The 21,112-nt window shown below is 37.9% G+C and overlaps 1 protein-coding gene across 2 annotated transcripts in view; it reads left to right on the forward strand.

Annotated features, from left to right (window-relative positions):
- Positions 1–21,112, forward strand: part of slc15a4 (solute carrier family 15 member 4) — a 95,790-nt gene that overhangs the window by 46,052 nt on the left and 28,626 nt on the right. For both annotated transcript variants that reach the window (XR_013817298.1, XM_079826811.1), the window contains exons 7-8: positions 3,750–3,908; positions 16,590–16,748. Coding sequence is in view for 1 of the 2 variants with exons in the window: in XM_079826811.1 (XP_079682937.1) it covers positions 3,750–3,908; positions 16,590–16,748 (318 nt within the window). In the remaining variant the exon portion in view is untranslated. The remainder of the gene's footprint in view (positions 1–3,749; positions 3,909–16,589; positions 16,749–21,112) is intronic.

The raw sequence follows: 21,112 nt of genomic DNA on the forward strand, positions 1-21,112 counted from the left end.
CGATTGAGGGATATGAATAGAACAGTTAATGGAAGGGTAGGTTTATCACTAATAATTGTATCATACTGTCTACTCTTTAAACAGCATTATGGTAAAAGTGGAACACTATGGCAACAGCTATCTTACCTGTTTGCGACAGCATTTTGCTTAAAGGGTTTGGCGGAACCGACATAATGGCAGTTTCTTTCAGTTTTTCTCCTCCATTTGGCATAATACTGTGTTTGTGGTCATCCAGTTTGAAACACAGAGGTTTTTCAAATTTTCCGTCACAGCGTTCTCTCAATTTTATGATTCTTTGCAGCCTTTAGCCACCGCATACAGTGTGCTGGATCATGGAAACCAGAGTAACTCGCTCACACTAAATGTTTACTCTTTGAATTCTTGCACCCGGGAACAATACAAGTCGACACCATTATGACTTATACTAAAACAAGGCGGTATTTGATGGTGGTGGTATTTGCAGACTGGTGGGAAGACAACAGCCTTTTTTTCTTTGTTTTCTCTTGTCAGGTAGCAACGATTTCTTTTCTTTTTTAATTTCTTTTTTTTATATATATATATATATATATATATATATATATATATATATATATATATATATATATATATATATATATATATATATATATATATATATATATATATATATATATATATATATATATATATATATATATATATATATATATATATATATATATATATAATATAATATATACTTTTTTTTAACTTTTTGTTGAAAGCTCATTTTGCAAGAAGTGAAGTATCCCTTTAATAGGAGCAGTTGTGTGGAGAGTATGGATTTAACATTTGACACAACTTGTCAGAATTTGAAATCGTCTTTTTCCAATCCCATTCTTCATGGCTCCCTTCCAAATCCTTTGAGGACACCTTTACAGATCAGCAGGTTATGTTTAGGGGTAGGTGTAGGGATGGGCTTTAAGAATGGGGACAAGCAAGATCCCAATAAGACAGCATCCATTTTTGTTTTTAATATATATATATATATATATATATATATATATATATATATATATATATATATATATATATATATATATATATATATATATATATATATATATATATATATATATATATATATATATATATATATATATATATATATATATATATATATATATATATATATATATATATATATATATATATATATAATGTACTACAATACTCTGAGGTGCAAATAGTATTTACCACTATTTGTACTAAGTATAAATGGCATCTAACACTGTTTACACTTAGTGCGAAGAAAATATTGTACCTATATTTTTAACGCTATATGCACTGAAGTGTGTGACGATACATCCAGACATCATTGGTGATGACCTTTGACCCTTGCTATGTTTACCATAATCTTCTATTGCTCAATATACATACAGTGTGTCACAATACAGATTGGGATTTGGCAACAAAAGAAAACTGATTTCCACTCCTTTTTAATCTAATAAATCATGCATCAATTGGTTAAGTGGATTCCACAAGACTAACCAATAACTTAATATAAATGTTGTTCAGTTTTGTTTTACAGGATGTAGATAAGTCTAAGTCAAATAACTTACAGGGCAGTACTAAATAGACAAAAAAAAAACAATGCAATTTTGATACCACTTATTTAAAAAAATCATTAAGCACATTAAGCAAGGGCTATATGTAAAGTTATGAGCAGAACTCTAACAATATTCACTGGGAAAATGAAGATAGGGTGGCACTGTATATTTATCAGGAATTGATTGTATTGTGAAAATTGGATTATTTGATTTTCTCTTTTTCTTCAGTGGCTTGCCTGTCTTGTCTATTAGTTCCTAAAATAATTTTAAATGTAGGCTCCAGCACACCTTTCCACTTTGCAGCAAGTCTGTCTCTATTGGTAAATCTGTTTTCCCATCTGAGGGCTTGAAGATCATGGGCATTTATGACCTTTCTGTCTGCATTGTGTGAACTTTTTTTGTAATATTATGAACTGTAGATGGTGAAATCCCTGAGTTTTAAATTAGATTAGATTATTTGCTTTTCTCTTTTTCTTCAGGGGTTTGCCACCTAGCACATGTGTAAACGCTCATGTGCTTACACACAAGGCTTATGCCTCTTAACTCCAGTGTATTGAAGCACTTTTAATCTGTGTCTACCCAGTAGCTGAACCCAGCAGGGCTTAGGTGCGTTTTAAAATACCACTGCCAAAGCCTCCTCTCAACATTTACACAACGTTTTCCAAACAGATGGGTGCTTGGCAGAGGCATTGCTCTGAAACCAACCTTACCCGTAGGCACAGATGATGCCCACACACCTGGACACACTTGTTGTCCTGCACTCAGGAAGCAGTCATTTCCACGGCAAGCTGTGCCGACAACAAAGCTGCAAACACACACGCCTGCCACACAGTAGACAATGCCTTGGGGCAGTTGCACTTTCTGCTCAATTTTCCCCAGAAATAAGGGAGAGGGTTTTTTTTCAATCTGGGTTTAGAATCTCTTGGAAGTGCAAAAGTGAGGACTGTAATCTGCACCGGGTCGCACTTTTAGCCAAAAGAATGTTTTTTTCCAGGCATCATTTGTATTCCGATCTAAATTTGATGCCACAGCCACAGATCAGAGCGGAACGCTTCTGGTGTTTGGGTGAGGGGTGGAGGGGGGAATGAAAGATGAGAGGGAAGAGAGGAAAAAAAGTTACCGTTTTGTTAACTGAAGCACTTTGTGTTAGTGGCGCGCTATAGATGCACCACACTGCTATTTTAAGCATATGAAATACAAGGTCATACCCCTTCAAAAATGGTAATATGTGCATGTCTGTATGATTGGGATCCCACAAGGAGTTATCTGAATTGCACCTTCAACGTGGCTATTATTGGATCAAGCTTTTAGCTAGACCAGACTGACAATCTCTGCGCCATTCTGATTACCTGCCAGATCCGGCCTGGTATAATTTTGTGTGTGCGAACATGTTTTTATGTGTTGGGGATAAGCTGTTTGTGACCTGTGTGAAGCACTAGCATTGACCTGACACTTAATCCATTAATGGACTGTTCATACTTTTTTCATGCACTGTTACTTTCCCTCCAGACGTGCACACATGTATCTGATCTAACACCCTGACACACACACATGCTCAACACCTAGTTTTTCAATAGCTGCTGCCAATATTTAGAAAGCAGTGTGCTCGATAGTTGATTTATTGCTGATTTGTTTGCTGTAATTTATATACACTGCCATATACACTTTAATTCAATTAATTGAATTCAAATTGAATAAAAACAGTAATATTGTGAACTATTATTCAAATTTAAAACAACTTCAGTGTTCAAGAGTATGGGAATATTTTAGTAAAAAAAATAGCAAAGTGAACCTACAAATCTTACATTTTCAAAGTGTCATTTTATTTGTAAAGTATCAAAGTGATGTAATATAATTTAATGATGGCAAACGGTCTACACAAAATTGTTTCCTCAAATGAATTTAAAACCAAAAAATCATCCATTGATGTGTGCTAGATTTTGAATTAAAATAAGGAAGAACTAACACTTCTGTTAATCGGCCAAGCAGACAAAATTGATGCCAATACTCAAATATTGGGTAATTAATCTCCCCGATGCTATATATAGGCTAAAATCTATCACAACTCAAAATACTGAAACACAGATGACCTGAAATTCTTCACTGCCAACATTTTGTTTAAATGTTTTGAGGTATTTATTAGTCATTTTTATCTTATACATTCTTTCTTGCCCCTTTCAGGCATTTTAGAGACAAAGAGGCTGGACATTGTCCACACACAAGACCCCATCCCGCAGTCCCTCGGTGGAGTTACATACTATGCAGCCGATCTACCTATATGGTGGCAAGTGCCTCAATACGTCCTCATTGGTGTCAGCGAAATCTTTGCTAGTATTGCAGGTAAGTGGTCCTTTGCATAACACTTCTGAACACACATGCACACATTGGGTTTTCATGTTTTATGAGGACATTCCATAGACATAATGATTTTTATAGTGCATAAACTCTATATTTTATCCCCTAACCCTACCCATCACAGAACACTTTCTGCATTATTACATTTTCAATGTATGAAGCTGTTTTCCTTGTGAGGACCAAAAATGTATTTGTGGGGACATTTTGTCCTCATAAGGTAGGGTATACCTGAACCACACACACACACACACACACACACACACACACACACACACACACACACACACACACACACACACACACACACACACACACACACACACACACACACACACACACACACACACACACACATGTTTGTTTTTGTGAAATGTGAGGACATTCCATAGGCGTGATGGTTTTTATACCGTACAAACCGTATTTTCTATCCCCTTACACTGCCCCTGCCCCTAAACCTAACCCTCACATAACCTTGTTCTGTGTGATTTATAAGCATTTTGAAAAGTGAGGACATGGGGAACGTCCTCATATTTCACCCTCTTTTTGTAATACCTATGTCATACCCATGTCATTATACACATTTGTGTCCTGATATTTCACGAAAACATGCCCACACACACACACACACACACCCACACACACACAGCTCTCACATTCACAAGCAGAGGGCCCATATTCTATTTTTTTTGTATCATTCTACATGTAATTAAAACCAAAACTATGGGACTGAAATTATTGAATGAAATGTTTGCTTCTGTACCTTTAAGATATGTAAAGCACCATTGTTCCGATTTTCTAACCTCTTCACATGTTCCGGAAGTATGAATACAGTTAGGTGTTTTGTAAACATGAACAGTCATACTTTAATATGTTCATAATTCCGATGCCAGTATGATTTATAGATGACTAGTTTTTGCTGCAGTAGGTCATACATAAACATTACCGATGCATTAAAATGAATGTTTTCCATGAAATGGCCCTCTTAACATTTAGTGGTTCATGAGGTGAAACTGAGCCTTAAAAGATATTTGAGAGACGATGACCATGAAACACTTCTGATTCTGATTGTAGAATTTTGTTTCTCATCAATTTAGATTAATTTAATGAATAACGTGTCTAGATGAATATACGAACAGCATTATTTTAAACTTGATGTTTTTGTGTCCTTCCAGTTCTCGGTCTCTTCTGTGCACTGTAGTTTTTTTCCGTAGGATCATTCATCTGTCCTAATGACCATGCTAATCAATGCGTGTCCTTTTAAAAACTGCAGTAAACTCTTCTCTGCCTTGCCTTTTGTGTAGTAGCTCTTGTCTGAGCCGTTGCTGAAATTGCTTGCTAAGGAATCCATGGCTGTATCAATCAGGACCAATCGATCGGGGCTTGGCGATACATTATTGCAGTTGCGCAGTTAAGACAGCCAGGGAAAACATCTCGCTCCTGCTGGAATACACTAAGAAAATATCAAGAAAGTCTAGCAAGTGGGCTTGAGATTAATGAGAAAATAGATGAAAGGAAACGAAATCCCCTAACACAGCGTTTGTAAGAAAAAATCTGTGTGGGAGCGGCCCCTATTACCACCTTCACTGCTGATATCTACAGTAATTACAGCAATTTCTGTCATGATGAGAATTGTAAGGAATTTCATTTGGATTTCATTTAACAAATCCAGTTCCTTAGTGATTCCATAAAGAATTAGTTTTTGTTCACATTGTCACTGTTGGGTGGTAACCTTGTACAGTGGGGAGAACAAGTATTTGATACACTGCCGACTTTGCAGGTTTGCCCACTTACAAAGAATGTAGAAGTCTGTCATTTTTATCATAAGTACTCTTCAACTGTGAGTTACGGAATCTAAAACAAAAATCCAGAAACTCACATTGTATGATTTATAAGTAATTAATTAGCATTTTATTGCATGACATAAGTATTTGATACATCAGAAAAGCAGAACTTAATATTTGTTATAGAAACCTTTGTTTGCAATTACAAAGATCATACATTTCCTGTAGTTCTTGACCAGGTTTGCACACACTGCAACAGGGATTTTGGCGCACACTCCTCCATACAGACCTTCTCCAGATCCTTCAGGTTTCGGGGCTGTCACTGGGCAATACAGACTTTTAGCTCCCTCCAAAATGTTCTATTGGGTTCAGGTCTGGAGACTGGCTAGGCCACTCCAGGACCTTGAGATGCTTCTTACGAAGCCACTCCTTATTTGACCTGGCTGTGTGTTTCGGGTCGTTATCATGCTGGAAGACCCAGCCACGACCCATCTTCAATGCTCTTACTGAGGGAAGGAGGTTGTTGGCCAAGATCTCGCCCCTTCCATCCTCTCCTCAATACAGTGCAGTCCCCTTTGCAGAAAAGCATCCCCATAAATGATGTTTCCACCTTGCTTCACGGTTGGGATGGTGTTCTTGGGGTTGTACTCATCCTTCTTCTTCCTCCAAACACGGCGAGTGGAGTTTAGACCAAAAAGCTCTATTTTTGTCTCATCAGACCGCATGACCATCTCCCATTCTTCCTCTGGATCATCCAGATGGTCATTGGCAAACTTCAGACAGGCCTGGACATGTGCTGGCTTGAGCAGGGGGGCGGCAGTAGTGTGTTACTAATGGTTTTCTTTGAGACTGTGGTCCCAGCTCTCTTCAGGTCATTGACCAGGTCCTGCAGTGTAGTTCTGGGCTGATCCCTCACCTTCCTAATGATCATTGATGCCCCACAAGGTGAGATCTTGCATAGTGCCCCATACCGAGGGAGATTGACTGTCAACTTGAACTTCTTCCATTTTCTAATAATTGCGCCAACAGTTGTTGCCTTCTCACCAAGCTGCTTGCCTATTGTCCTGTAGCCCATCCCAGCCTTGTGCAGGTCTACAATTTTATCCCTTATGTCCTTACACAGCTCTCTGGTCTTGGCCATTGTGGAGAGGTTGGAGTCTGTTTGTTTGATTGAGTGTGTGGACAGGTGTCTTTTATACAGGTAATGGGTTCAAACAGGTGCATTTAATACAGGTAATGAGTGGAGAACAGGGGGGCTTCTTAAAGAAAAACGAACAGATCTGTGAGAGCCGGAATTATTAGTGGTTGGTAGGTGATCAAATACTTATGTCATTTATTTAAAAATCATACAATGTGATTTTCTGGATTTTTGTTTTAGATTTTGTCTCTCACAGTTGAAGTGTACATATGATACAAATTACAGACCTCTACATGCTTTGTAAGTAGGAAAACCTGCAAAATCGACAGTGTATCAAATACTTGTTCTCCCCACTGTATGTCCAAAACCACTACTTTTGGAAATATGGAAAATGAAAAAAAAAAAAAAAGTTTTTTTTAAACTAATGAAAAAAAAAAGCTATGGTTAGACATTTGTCATTATATTTTTAGCATTTTATGAAATTCAAGCTTCAATAGAGTTACAAAGTTTATTGTAGCTATGTGAATGCTCTTTTTTTCTATAATTTGACCAAAATCTCATGTTATAAAAGATGAATTGCTTCACGCAAGTTATTTAAGACAGTATTGGCTATAACTGGGTGACAAATGCAAAATGCCTTTTTTAAATAGTTTTCTATTGGCAGTGAGCGTTTTGCGTGCTGTTTATGCCCCCCGGGCTCCTCGTGTTTAAGCCACCTGCTGCGCCTCTCGTTTTTGTAGGAGCGTGAAGTTGAAAAGAAAAAATAAACTCAGAAAAGCGTCCGACGCCATTCGTGGGGTTTTTTTTCCATTGTCCAATCGACAATGGAGAGGCAGGCCTTCTGTTGTGGTGAAGGTTACCTTGATTAGACTGACACTGTGTCTACACCAGATGTGACCATCGTGCTAGTATGTCATAAATAGAATGAGGCATCAGTTTACTGTCGGGATTTTTCGTGTCGCATCACGCCATGCTGCATCCAGTGTAGACAACATCACCGCTAGCAACATAAAAAAAATGCAGCGCACTGCTCTTTTCTAAATAAAAAAAACGTCAACCAAAAAAAAAAGGCATTTTAATCCTGAAAAACACTTTCTGTCTGATCTAAGACTCTCTTCTCCTCCAATACATAAATCATTATATATAAATATACATTATATGTGCTTCAATATACAGTACTTGAGTAAAGAGAATGCTGTACTTATTCAAACAACCAGTTCTTTATTTACTCTTGCATTGTAAACAAGCAGAGAAGGTCCAAAAAGTATGCACTACTTCATTCACAATAGAGGAAGGGTTGAGTTATGAGGTTTTACTGACAGTTTGAGGATCCAATAAAGTTACAAGGCTTTAGTCACAAGTCCTTTTAATAATTGTCATTGGTTAAAATTGGCAAAACCCACAGACAGATGTGAAGGGTGACCAATAGTGAACTACTATAATACAACTTGAACTACACTCGTTGTTTGTTTATCGGAAATTATTTGATTCTTTTTTTAATGGAACGGATTCTGAGTAAGGTTGCCAATTTCCAGCTCAGCTCCCACCTCAGCTTTTGGTTGTTTTCTAGAGGGTTACAGGTTACAGTTATCCATGGCGCTTGTGTTATTTGTGTTTGCTGTATCAGCTCTATATTTACTGCTGGTTATGTGCGGACCTGTCTGTCCATACACATTTTCACACAGTGTTCCTCTCTCCCCAAACTTACAGCTGTGTTCATTTCAACCCTTTAGCTTCTCTTCAAGGTCATGTTCAAATATGCTTGTTTTCCTCTTAGACACACACCACACCGGCAATTTCACACCCATTTCCCGCACAGAGTACATCAAAGACTGCACGTCCCTCCTCTTAGCCTTTATGAACCAACAAGACTAATAAGTAGCATTTGGCAAAGGCAAGGAAAAACACTCTATTCATGCTGAATTGTAGAGAACACAGTACTGATTACTAGATTTATCTTCTACCCCTTTAGAAGAGGTGTTTTAAATCAAATTGTCGCTCATGGCTTTTGGTTCTTCAAATAACGGGATCCTTTTTTCAGTTGGAATGACTACAAGGACTTTCAAGGTCTTTTAAAGAAGACATTGGCAGCAGAAAATGTTTTCCAGTCCTGTTTTTTTTTTATTATTATTTTTTATTAATTATCTAATAATTGATCTTATTATTTATATATAATTATCTTATTATCTAATAATGTATTCATTAAGTCACTGTTAAATAACAGCTTCTTTGACTTTTTTATGGCATGCAAGGTTAGTTTAGATTGTGTAATCTCCAAAAATGCAATATATAATTCATGATTAAAAAAAATAAAAAAATAATTCAAAAACTTTTTTGAAAATAATGATTAAAATATAATGTTTAAATAATGTAAGATATGAATGCAGTATCTTTAATAGTCAAATAACAAATGTACAAGAAACTCAAATCATAAAAAGGAAACAGAACTTAGCGCAATGACAATACAAACAAGAATGGACAAGATTTTGGACAAGACATTGTTAATGTAAGGTTGTTTTAAAGTTATTCTAGCGTTTCTCTACTTCTAAGGTAGTGACAATTTTAGTGTAATGTTTGCATGATGGTAATTTAGTGTTCATTTGATAGTTAAGTACTGCAGTGCCAATGTTAAAGGTGCGGTATGTAGGATTGAAATGGGTACTGCAGTCCAAATTCTAAATATTGGAGAGAGTTGTTTTCCCCCACCTCCTCCTCTTCAGACTCGACACTCACACGGGTTGCCAGCTTGAAGACACGCAACAGGAGCGAGCGTAATTGGCAATGAAAGCCACACTGTAAGTTGATGAGTTGATTTATCCGTGTTTTAATATGCTTTAGTTCATAGAGATTTTTTGATGGATGCTGAGGCTTTTTAGGTCGGGTAGAATCTGCGATCTCTGACCCAGTTTGTTTGCTGGCTTCCATGGCAGCAATACGCGGTGTTTTCCGGCAACTGGCAACCTGTGGTGTCGAAATACTATTGGGTAAACTGGCAACGTGCGTTATTGCACAGACCAAAACAAAAACAGACATTCCGACACGGAACGCACATTTCAAAGTAGAATAACTGGCTGTAGCATTCACTGATTTAATCATGTACATCGGTTCCACATGAATCAATTAAATTAATCAAATATAATTTGTTCACATAATTTCAACATCATAGAATCAAGTAATTTTCAAGCAACCGAATTGAGTAGTCTCACAATTATTTTAATATGGCTCCCTAACAACAGTGGTGTGCACAGGGGGGCTTGAGGCCCTGCCTCTTTAATCAAATCACAAAACACAAGTTTATTTTATTTTTGTTGTCACTTGACTGATCTATAACGCTGTACTAACCAGTTTTCATTCTATTAGCCAGCAATATCACATAATGACCATGCCAAGTGCTAAGTATGAAATGCTTTTTAATGACATGTGCTGAATGAGTCCACAGCCTAAGCAATTGCTCCGCTCTTCTCCACTATGGTAACCCACTGTAATTTAAATGGTTCTAATAATTCCAACATAATTAAACATTAAACACTAATTAACAATATAAAGTCTCCCCCTTTTCTCATTTTGCCCAAAAATACATCAAATAACACTTCATTTCAACAATTTTGCTCTAGTCGTCAAGTCCCAAGCAAAGCATGCTGGGAACTACAGTTTCAGCAAAAATCATTTTTGAGGACTTATTTGGTTCACATTCACCCCAAATAATTGAATCTAATAGATTGCACATTTTAGAGAATTACATTAATCAAAAGCAAAGAAATCATGTTTAGAAGAGAAACACAATTTTGTTGTGTAGATCGCAAATAATATGATTAAGTAAACTGGACTATGTGTTTTCCTGTTTTTTCAGTGTTGTTTTTCAGAGAAACGAGAAACTTAGCATGTTTCCTACATATCTGCAATCATATTATGGTAGTGTTATAGTGCTTTAGTAAAGTGGAAAAACTTACATACAGCACCTTTAACATATAATTAAGTATAATAATATGCTGTATTTAATATAATCAGTATTACTATTTAATATACTGTCATGTTGTCAGTGTTAATGTAATGTTTCTTTTATGAAATTCTAGTCCAGCAAAACAATTTTAAACCATTTCAGAAAGAAACTTCCTATAGTTTTTGTTACACCACATTACATTTTTAGAATAATTACTTTAAATTTGTCTTAAGTTGTATAAAAGTTTTTCAAAAACATGAAACCAGCATAATTCTAAGAACTTAGAACATGAACTAGATTTTTTTAAGATTTTTCTTTTTTGGGCATTATTTTATGTCATGTCAGCCTAAATTAAATACTTTTTGTTTTGTACTTTTTACCCCCAAAGGATACTTCCCCCCCTTTGAGACCCTTGTTCTTAGAATTTTTTTTTCCCTTCAATGCGCACTTCTTTTGAATATGATTTCAAACAGGAACACAAGTGAAAAAGCAGCATTTTACCCTCTTTTTTGTTAACAGAGCAGCCCACTCCAAAAGAAACTAGTGAAATCTTTTGTTTTCCCTTTTTTTTCTTCTACTTTCTTGTGGGGATAGTGGCTGTCCCTAACAGTTAACATCTTCATTTTTTTTTTTTATCTGCGGACCCGAAAAAATTGAAAGAAAAAAGGCTCAGCGCCGGTGGAATAATATGTCCATGGTGGACGTAGAGGCTCCTGATTGAATTTCCAGCAGAATGGGGAGATGGGGAAGGCTAAGTGTAATCTTCCGCTCCTCTATCACGTCTCCAGGGGTTCGAGTATTGTGGAAAGCTATAAGACCCTATCTGCACAGGCACTTTTTAAACCTGAAGAGACCCATCAAGCTATGAGAATCAATACAAGAGGCAACCCGCCGCTTTCTGATCACAGACAGCTGTGAAATGATCGAGAAATTGGAGAGGTGCATCAAAAATATTAAGATTAAAGACGCTGAATAGCATGTCACCCGCTGAAATGAAGATACATTTTGCTTTTCTCATTTTCTTGAATAATCCTTTTACATTTGGACATTATTGGGAAAATGGCCAAGGCCAGAGATGGTTTGACGCAGTGCGAATCATTCTACGAACGTCTGTAAAATTGCACAATGTAGTCCATGTAAATCTTGTGAATGTATCTTGAATTGCAATTTAATGTGCTCTGCTCCGAGATGGACACTAACATGTTTATTCAGAAGATTATCCAGAAGCTCAGCTGCAGGACATTTATCCAACAGTTATGAAACCATATCGTGGCACAAGTTTTTTTGGGGGGGAAAACTCCTCAATTCCTTAAGGCAACTAGACTAAGATTTAATGCGAATGCAACAGCAGCTAAACACAGGTTTGTGTCTGATAACTTCATGTCTGTGCGGCGGTGTGCTGACATACTTTCGTAGTCAGCTCTCTCCATCTCACCCCAGGTCTCCAGTGTCCTAGCCCTCCCATGAAATTCAAATGCCTCCTGATAGCACGGAGGACCCTTAAAATAAAGCCTCAACGCTCCATCCCTACCCCTGGGGAACCTCCAGGAAATTGGATGACAAGAAATGTGACAAATGTCTCTGGAAAGTTCCCTCCTCTGGCCCTATTCTGTTTGAATAAATCCTTTTTAATGGACTCCACTGCCTGTTCGCTTTGTCGTGGGCTGTTGGGTGACAGCGGAAGCTGAGTTGATTCTGATTTTTCACATTTTTGTAGACGAACGCTTGCACGTACACACATACACACCACCTGAGGGAGATATGTGTGGACTATGGTTGAAAAGACTGTCCTAAAACCGAAAATTTTTCTCCACTGGGAATTTTAATTATATATCGTTCTCTCCAAAAAATGTTAAAGGCTAATATTCTTTCAGAGAAAGAAAAATCGCCCACTGCCTCACTCTGCAAGGGGAGAAATAAAACCAGAATATTTCAAGTTAAACTAATTTTCTTGGTTTTTGAATAATTCAGCTTTGAAGTTAGAAAAGGTCAGGTTTTATATTTTTATTTTTCTTCTTGCATGATATTGTGGATGGTCATGTCATTAGACTCTTGTTGCCATGCTCATGACATTGAGGCACCTTATGGATTTCCTTTTATCCCGCTCTTAACCCTTGCATTCTCTCTGCTACTTAACCAAAGCAAAGCTTTTGCAATAGGGTGCATTAATCAGACCAGTTAACTTGCATCATGGAAAGGCAGTATTATAAAGTTGGTAGGTACCAACCTACCAAGTGGCAATGTATGCAGGAAACTGAAAGTGAAAATAGTGAAAACAAACTAAAGACGAAAACATTTAAAGGTCAAGGCAAACAGGGTCAAAGCTGAAATTGTTTGAACTAAGCACTATATACACCAATGAGCACCTGCCTATATGCTGTTGGTCCTGAGGCATTGACTCTACAAGACCCCTGAAAGTGTGCTGTGGTATTTGGCACCAAGACGCTAGCAGCAGATTCTTCAAGTCATATAGGTTGCGAGGTGGAGCCACCATGGTTTGAATTTGTTGGTCCAGCACATCACACAGATGCTTATTTAGATTGAGGAATCTGGAGGCCACCTTGAACTCTTCATTATGTTCCTCAAACCATTCCTGAACAATGGCAGAGTGCATTATCCTGCTAAAAAAGGTCACTTCCACCAGGGAACACTGGGTGTAGCTGGTCTCCAACAATGTTTAGGTAGGTGGCATGTGTCAAATTTATGTCCACACGAATGGCTGGACCCAGGGTTTCCGAGCAGAACATTCCCCAGAAAATCACACTCCCTCCACTGACTTGTCGTCATCCCACGCCCAAAACACCCTCCTTAGACCACTGTTGACCACAACTGCTGACCAGGAGAAACCCACAAGCCTTGCCGTTTCAGAAATACTCTGACCCAGACACCTTGCCATAACAATTTGGCCCTTGTCAAAGTTGCTCAGATTCTTATTTCTCCCCATTTCTCCTGCGTCCAACACATTGATTACGAGAATTGATTGTCTGCTTAACATCTAATCTACCCATATTTTAATAAGTGGCCATTTTAGGAGATTATCAACAATATTTGCTTCACCTGTGTCTGATCATAATGTTTTGGCTTAGAACTTTCCACTCCCATCTGCACTTTTATGGGATTGCGGTTGTGCGCTAATTTGCCCTGTTTTAGTAAATCTGGCCCTTGGTGAGCGATGCAGACTTCTTTCAATAACATTTAACAGCAGGGTATGCCAGTGGTGTTTGTTATTCCATAGAGGTCAATGCATTAGGTATCGTTCACGCGAGTCGTGTTAAAATCGATTTGTAGTTAATTTTAGTATGTAACACAATAATGTAAATCAAACCATTTTAGAAAAAAAAAAAGCTCGTGACATTTTGGTAGTTTTGATTGATTTTGAACAGTTATTGTTGTTTTAAGTGTTTCTTGAGGCCAGGGCTTCTCAAACATCTGATCCCTGTCGTTAGACACAGCCTCCATGACACAAACAGCACTTAGAAAAGGTCAACCATGCCTGCAGACAGCTATAAACACTGTAATAGAGCAGCCACATTCCTTCATCTCTCTTTCTCTTTCTCTTTGCCCCTCCTGCCTCATGTCTCCTAATGTGCATTTGTTTCAGAGCAGTGTGAGCGTGGGATTGTGGGATGGGATTAGATGATCTCTTTTGCTCCGTTTGGTGGAATCCCTCCCTTTTCTTTTTAGCTGTTTTACCCCTGTGCTCTCTCTCTCTTACTATCTGTACATCTATCAGAGAAGATTCATGGCCTAACCAGGCTCAGTAAATGAGTCTGACAGTTGTGCCCACAAGCCATAATTTTAAAAATGACAAGTTTGAGGCGCCATGAAATTACCAATGTCAGCCAGCAGGCAGCCACCACTCAGGGTTAAAAAGAGATTTGATCTTCTCTTTCACTTCTTTTTCTCTTTCTTTCTCTCTACGTCCTATCTACATCCTCTGACTTTCCTGAACTACTTCATCTTTTTCTTTCCACCACTCAGCATCCTCCATATACTACCAATACCTTTAATCTCTCTCTTTCTTTCTCTCTCTTTCAGTAAATATTTAGGGATGTGTGCTGATTTTGGCAGTTGAGTAGGTGTTTCTGAGTCATTCCGCTGCCAGACCTTCATGAGTGCTACAGATATATGGACACACACTCACCTCCAGACATTTTTTTTTAGCGATTTAATCCAAATTTTTGGCTGATGCCTCTAAAAAGGTTTTCTTGTCTGCTTTGTAGGGGGATGTTAACGATGTAGGGATGCCACCACTGCTCTATATAAATGACTAGATTGCTCATTGCATTCTAAACTGACATCAGATGGTGACGCCACCGGAAGTGTTTGAGCGGCCATCTTACTATTACCTCCTGACAGAGGGCATCATTGATTTACAGCCAAAACATTGACCTAAAATTACTTCTCAGTCTCACAGGATTAGTTTTACAATATACACCGATCAGGAATAACATCATGACAGGTGAAGTGAATAACACTGATTATCTCTTCATCACGGCACCTGTTAGTGGGTGGGATATATTAGGCAGCAAGTGAACATTTTGTCCTCAAAGTTGATGTGTTAGCAGCAGGAAAAATGGGCAAGGGGTAAGGATTTGAGCGAGTTTGAGGGCCAAATTGTGATGGCTAGACGACTGGGTCAGAGCATCTCCAAAACTGCAGCTGTTCCCGGTCTGCAGTGGTCAGTATCTATCAAAAGTGGTCCAAGGAAGGAACCGTGGTGAACCGGCGACAGGGTCATGGGTGGCCAAGGCAGAGTTTATGTTCCTGGGGCAGGGTTTATGTAAATTTAAGGGTTAGTGATGTCACAAACCCGGGAGGAAGCTTGTGTAGTCCCTACCAGTTTGTTGTAGTCCATAAAAAGCAATTTCTTTAAAATAAAATATCTCCCTTTGCTTTGAACTTTGAGCATCGTAACTTTGCTGATGTTGTTTATGCTTAGGCACATAAATAAATCACACACTGACAAATTAATAGATGTATGTAAAAATATTTTAAAATACACATGTAAATTCATTTAAAAAAACATTTACAGTATGCCTTTCTTTACCCAATGTAAATATTGCATTTAAAATGTATTTTTTTTACATTTTGACTACATTTTTAAACATGTATGAAATAAACATGAAATAAAAAATTATATATATATATTATATACATACCAAGTTGTCGTGGAAGTGTAGATGGCACAGGCTGACGCAACCTTATGATATTTACATCGGTAATTGCACAAGCTGGTTGGTTCCTGTCGCATCTGCAGCCAATGAGCTTGCTGCTAAACATTTAAATAGCTGGTTAGCGTTCACCATAGCAGTTTGCAGCGTGCTTTCAGATTTCCTCTGAAACCCTCCCACCTTCCCCTGCTCCACCTTTATAGATCTGCTATGGGTAGTTTTAGAAGTTAATATATAACTTGCATAACATATATTGCAGCCTAATTTAATGCAAACACTCCTTTCTATGCAAATAAGGCTCATTATAGATCATGTCTTATTCACCAAAGTCAGAACTGTTTGGCTGCAGGTTGATACAAAGGTATAGAAAGTGTATGAGAATAAACAGCGCTTTTAGCACAATTAATTTTTTGTCTATGAGCACTTGTATCTACACGCAGCGTGCTTGTTATAAATGTAACGGCTGTTGCACTTTTATTTTTTTTTAACCATGATCTTTTCCACAAGACTATGTTTTTTTTTCTGTGTATTTGGATGCGTAGAGTGCCTTGGATGCATTTGAGGTTCTGATCATGCATTCGAAGCAAACTTCAGACTTTCATCACTGATTTCTGCATCTGCTTGTGTTTGTAGGTCTGGAGTTTGCCTACTCCGCAGCCCCGCGCTCCATGCAGAGCGCTATAATGGGCCTGTTCTTCTTCTTCTCTGGCATCGGCTCCTTTGTGGGATCAGGACTTCTTGCTATCGTCTCTCTCAAAGCCATCGGCTGGATGTCCTCGCATAAAGACTTCGGTAAGACTTGTGTGAGCGTGTTAGAATGTAGAACAATATATGTGAATAGCACTGCACACACAGTATATGGTCTTGGATAAAAACAGATGTAGCTTGCCTAGCTTTTGGGCTGTTGGAATGAGTGTGTGCATGAATATAAATGTGAGGCTTTGCCTGCATTGAGGGGAGTGGACCAAATGTTCCTATAATGATCGTAAAACCTAAAATTAGCTACATTGTGGGGACCAGTGAAGAAAAAAGGCTTGATAAGCATACTTAATTATGCAGAAAGGTTTGTGAAAGGGTCAGTGGGTAAAAATACAAAAATATATTTAGCTTAGTATAAACACATTTACAGTCTATATAAAGTCCTATTTCAGCAGCATGGCTTTTTAAGAAACACAGTTTTGATGCAATCATCATTTGTAAGCTGATTGATGTAAAATATCCTGAAAATCAATGACTTTTATGTTCCATCTTGATGAATGAAATCGATGATGAAAGATGGTCCCTGATCAGCATTCTGTGTAAATGAGATTTATTGTAATTATGCCAAGGGGAAGAGAGGTCGTACCTTTCTGCTCACGGTTGTGTCAGAGATGAAGTGACGAGGTGAGCACAAGTGCTTGATGGATGATGTGTGTTTTATGAGTGCGTGACCACGTTCAAAGGCTTGCGCGTTGTCATTAGTAGTCAACTAAACCCAAGAGGTGATCGCCCACTGTTTATGTGTGTGTATTTGTTTAATTGTGTATCCTGCCCAATAAAAAACATAGTATTTTGTTGGTCTTTTGAATGATTGATGGTGCGTATAATGTGTAGAAGAATCAGACATACAGAGTATCAGCATACAGATACAGAGTATCAGATTTATTTCTGCTTTCATCTGTTTGGAGGACCATCTTAAACTAGTTCACGGAGCAGTTATTGTGATTTATATACAGTGCTACTTCAAGATTTCTCTGTATTGGACCGGTTTCTATCTTCAAATTGGTTTTAGATTCTGAAACTTTATCATGCATGGAGATGAAATCATAACGAACCCATGATCTTTTATGAATGTCCCTGGTCTTGCTGTGCATTAATCGTCAACACGTTGTTGTTTTGTTGAAAAATTGTTTTCATAATCTTTCATCAAAATGTAATAACATAGTACCTCTGAAAGGTGAAAAAGAAATATTGTTTCACCCCCACCCACTTTTCAGCATCCAATCAAATCCAGATGAAGTAAATTAAGTCCTGTCCTACATTTCCCACTGAATAGTCTGTTTCGCTCATAAATGTGTCACATTATGTTACATGCGTTGCATGTTACATGCAGTTTTCTGTTGTCTTGGCACATTCGAGTAAAGTAAACTCTTGAAGTAGAGAAAGAAAGCCATACCTGAGAGCTAGGTCTGGTATTATGAATGTGCATGCTAATTGATGGTCATGTCAGGCTTACACCAGAATCGGTTTGTAAATCTGTCACAGCGAGGACGATGAATAGCACAAAGGAGACAGTAGATGGATGTGATTTCCATTGCAATGACAGTTCAATGGTCCAGATGTACTCCCACCCCTTCTGTGTATCTGAGGCAAATTAACAATTTACCCACAAACTACTTCAGCGCCCATTAATACAGCACACCCAGACAGGTGTGAGGCATTTCTGCTAATGGCAGCAGTGAGAGTGCATGTACTTTAATTCTGTCCCTCTTTGCTCTTTTTGTTTGGCATCACCGGGATATTAGAGTGGGCCTCCATATGAATTATGACACATTGCTATTTTTTTCGTTTTCTTGCTTCTTTTTGTGTTTCTTGTATCTTTAGAGAGAGGACATGAAGTGATGACAAGTTGAAGAAACAGAATTGACTCTGAAAGGACAGTCAGATTCAAACCTGCAATGTCCATATGTGCGCCACTTGCTTTAATATGAATAAATGCTGCATTCACGCATTGTTGTAATTAATTCAATTCAATTCAAATTTATTTGTATAGCGCTTTTCACAATACACATTGTTTCAAAGCAGCTTTACAGAAAGTGCATTTCATAAATGTACATTGAAAAATGTTAGAAAGAGAATGTTAAAGAAAAATGTTAGAATAAGTTAATCAATCATGTATTATTTTAGGCCATAACAACGCTGGCGTCGAGTCGTCTCTTCACAGGCGTCGAGTCGTCTCTTCACAGGCGTCGAGTCGTCTCATCACAGGCGTCGAGTCGTCTCTTCACAGGCATCGAGTTGTCTCATCACAGGTGTTGGGGCATCTGAAGTCTCCATGAGAGGCTGGATACAAACTGGAGCTGACGAACTAGTTACCTCGGAACTAGTGTCCCGAGATAACAACAGAAAAGCAGATGGGAAATAATTAGCGTAGCTGCTGTTCAGAATATTAATGCTTTTGATCCGATTTAACTGTAGTTTAAAAGGTATTTATAATGTGAATGCTTGGCTAAAGAGATGCGTCTTTAATCTAGTTTTAAACTGGGACAGCGAGTCTGAACCTCGAACAATATCAGGAAGACTATTCCAGAGTTTAGGAGCTAAATGTGAAAATGCCCTCCCTCCTTTAGTGAACTTGGATATCCTAGGAATGACCAGAAGCCTCGAGTTTAATGATCTTAAAGAGCGCGATGGATTGTAGGGCGATAGAAGATCCGTTAAATACACTGGAGCTAAACCATTTAGGGCTTTATAGGTCAGTAGCAATACTTTGTAATTGATACGGAACTGAATAGGTAACCAGTGTAGAGATGATAAAATTGGTGTTATATGATCATATTTTCTTGACCTAGTAAGAACTCTAGCAGCTGCGTTTTGGACTAACTGTAGCTTGTTGATTGATGATGCAGGACAACCAGCTAATAAAGCATTACAGTAATCTAGTCTCGAGGTCATGAATGCATGAACTAACTTTTCTGCATCAGAAATAGATAGCATGTTACGTAGCTTAGCAATGTTTCTAAGGTGGACAAATGCCGTTCTTGTAACATATGAAATATGATTTTCGAAAGACAAGTTGCGGTCTAATATAACACCCAGGTCTTTTACTGTAGTGGATAAAGTGACAGGACATCCTTCCAAGTTAAAGTTGTATTGTGAGAGGTTTTGTGGGCAGTTTTTTGGACCAATAAGTAATACCTCCGTTTTATCTGAATTTAATAGCAGAAAATTACACGTCATCCAGTATTTAATATCTTCAACACACGCTGTCAGTTTAGATAATTTAGCGTTTTCATCTGGTCGTGATGAAATATATAATTGAGTGTCATCAGCATAACAGTGGAAATTAATTCCATGTTTTCTTATAATATTACCAAGTGGCAGCATATATATTGAGAATAGCAGAGGGCCTAGCACGGATCCTTGCGGCACCCCATAGTCTACTGACGTTATCTTTGATTTTTCCCCATTTAGACAGACAAAATGGTAGCGGTCTGATAAGTACGATCTAAACCAGTTTAATGCTTGTCCCTGAACACCAGTGTCATTTTGAAGTCGATCTAATAGTATTTTATGATCTATAGTATCGAACGCAGCACTAAGATCGAGTAGAACTAGTATTGAGATACAGCCTTGGTCAGAAGCTAGAAGTAAATCATTTGTGATTTTAACGAGTAATTTTAATTACCGTAATTTCGAGATGACAACACATGAAACTGTACTCTGAGCTGGGAATTATGTGTTTTCTAGAGTGACACTATCAATGCCCAAATTAATCTGCAGCGGTCAGGTGGAAACGCGGAGCTCTCCGAAAATTCCCAGAGTAGAAATTCACGAGGATCTGAACGCTTTTTACAAGTTGGAACCTCATAATTACGGTAATTACGACATGGCATAAATGCACCTAAAGGCCACATTCATACAGCAGCAGAATATGGTTCTCAGTTCTGTATTTGAGTCCTTAAAGGGATAGTTCACCCAAAAATGAATCAGAGTTATATAAAAAAATGTCCTTTCTTTTCCATGTTTTATAATGACAGTAAATGGCAGCCCAAAATTTGAAGCCTAAAAAGTGAATCCATTATAAAAGTAATCCACACAGCTCCGGGGGGTTAATAAAGGCCTTCTGAAGCGAATCAATGGGTATTTGGAAGAAAAATATCCATATTTAACATGTTATAAAGTTAAATATTTTGCTTCCGGTGGAGCACTTTCCGTATTCAACTTGCGGAAAAAGCTTAATTGGCGCAGCGTAGGCAAATGTGAGACGCTTTCTTTCATAAGTTGAATACGGAAGGTGGTCTGGCCTTCCGTATTCAAGGCGGAATTAGGCCTGTTGCGATAGTCAATAAATAAATGAATCGCACGATTAAAAAAATTAGCTCAATAATTTTTCCGGACGCGATAATTGCCATTTTCATGCTTGTTTGTTTTGGGGAGGTGTTTATACTCGACGC

This window comes from Gobio gobio (genome assembly GCF_949357685.1).
Source record: "Gobio gobio genome assembly, chromosome: 10".
NCBI lineage: Eukaryota > Metazoa > Chordata > Actinopteri > Cypriniformes > Gobionidae > Gobio > Gobio gobio.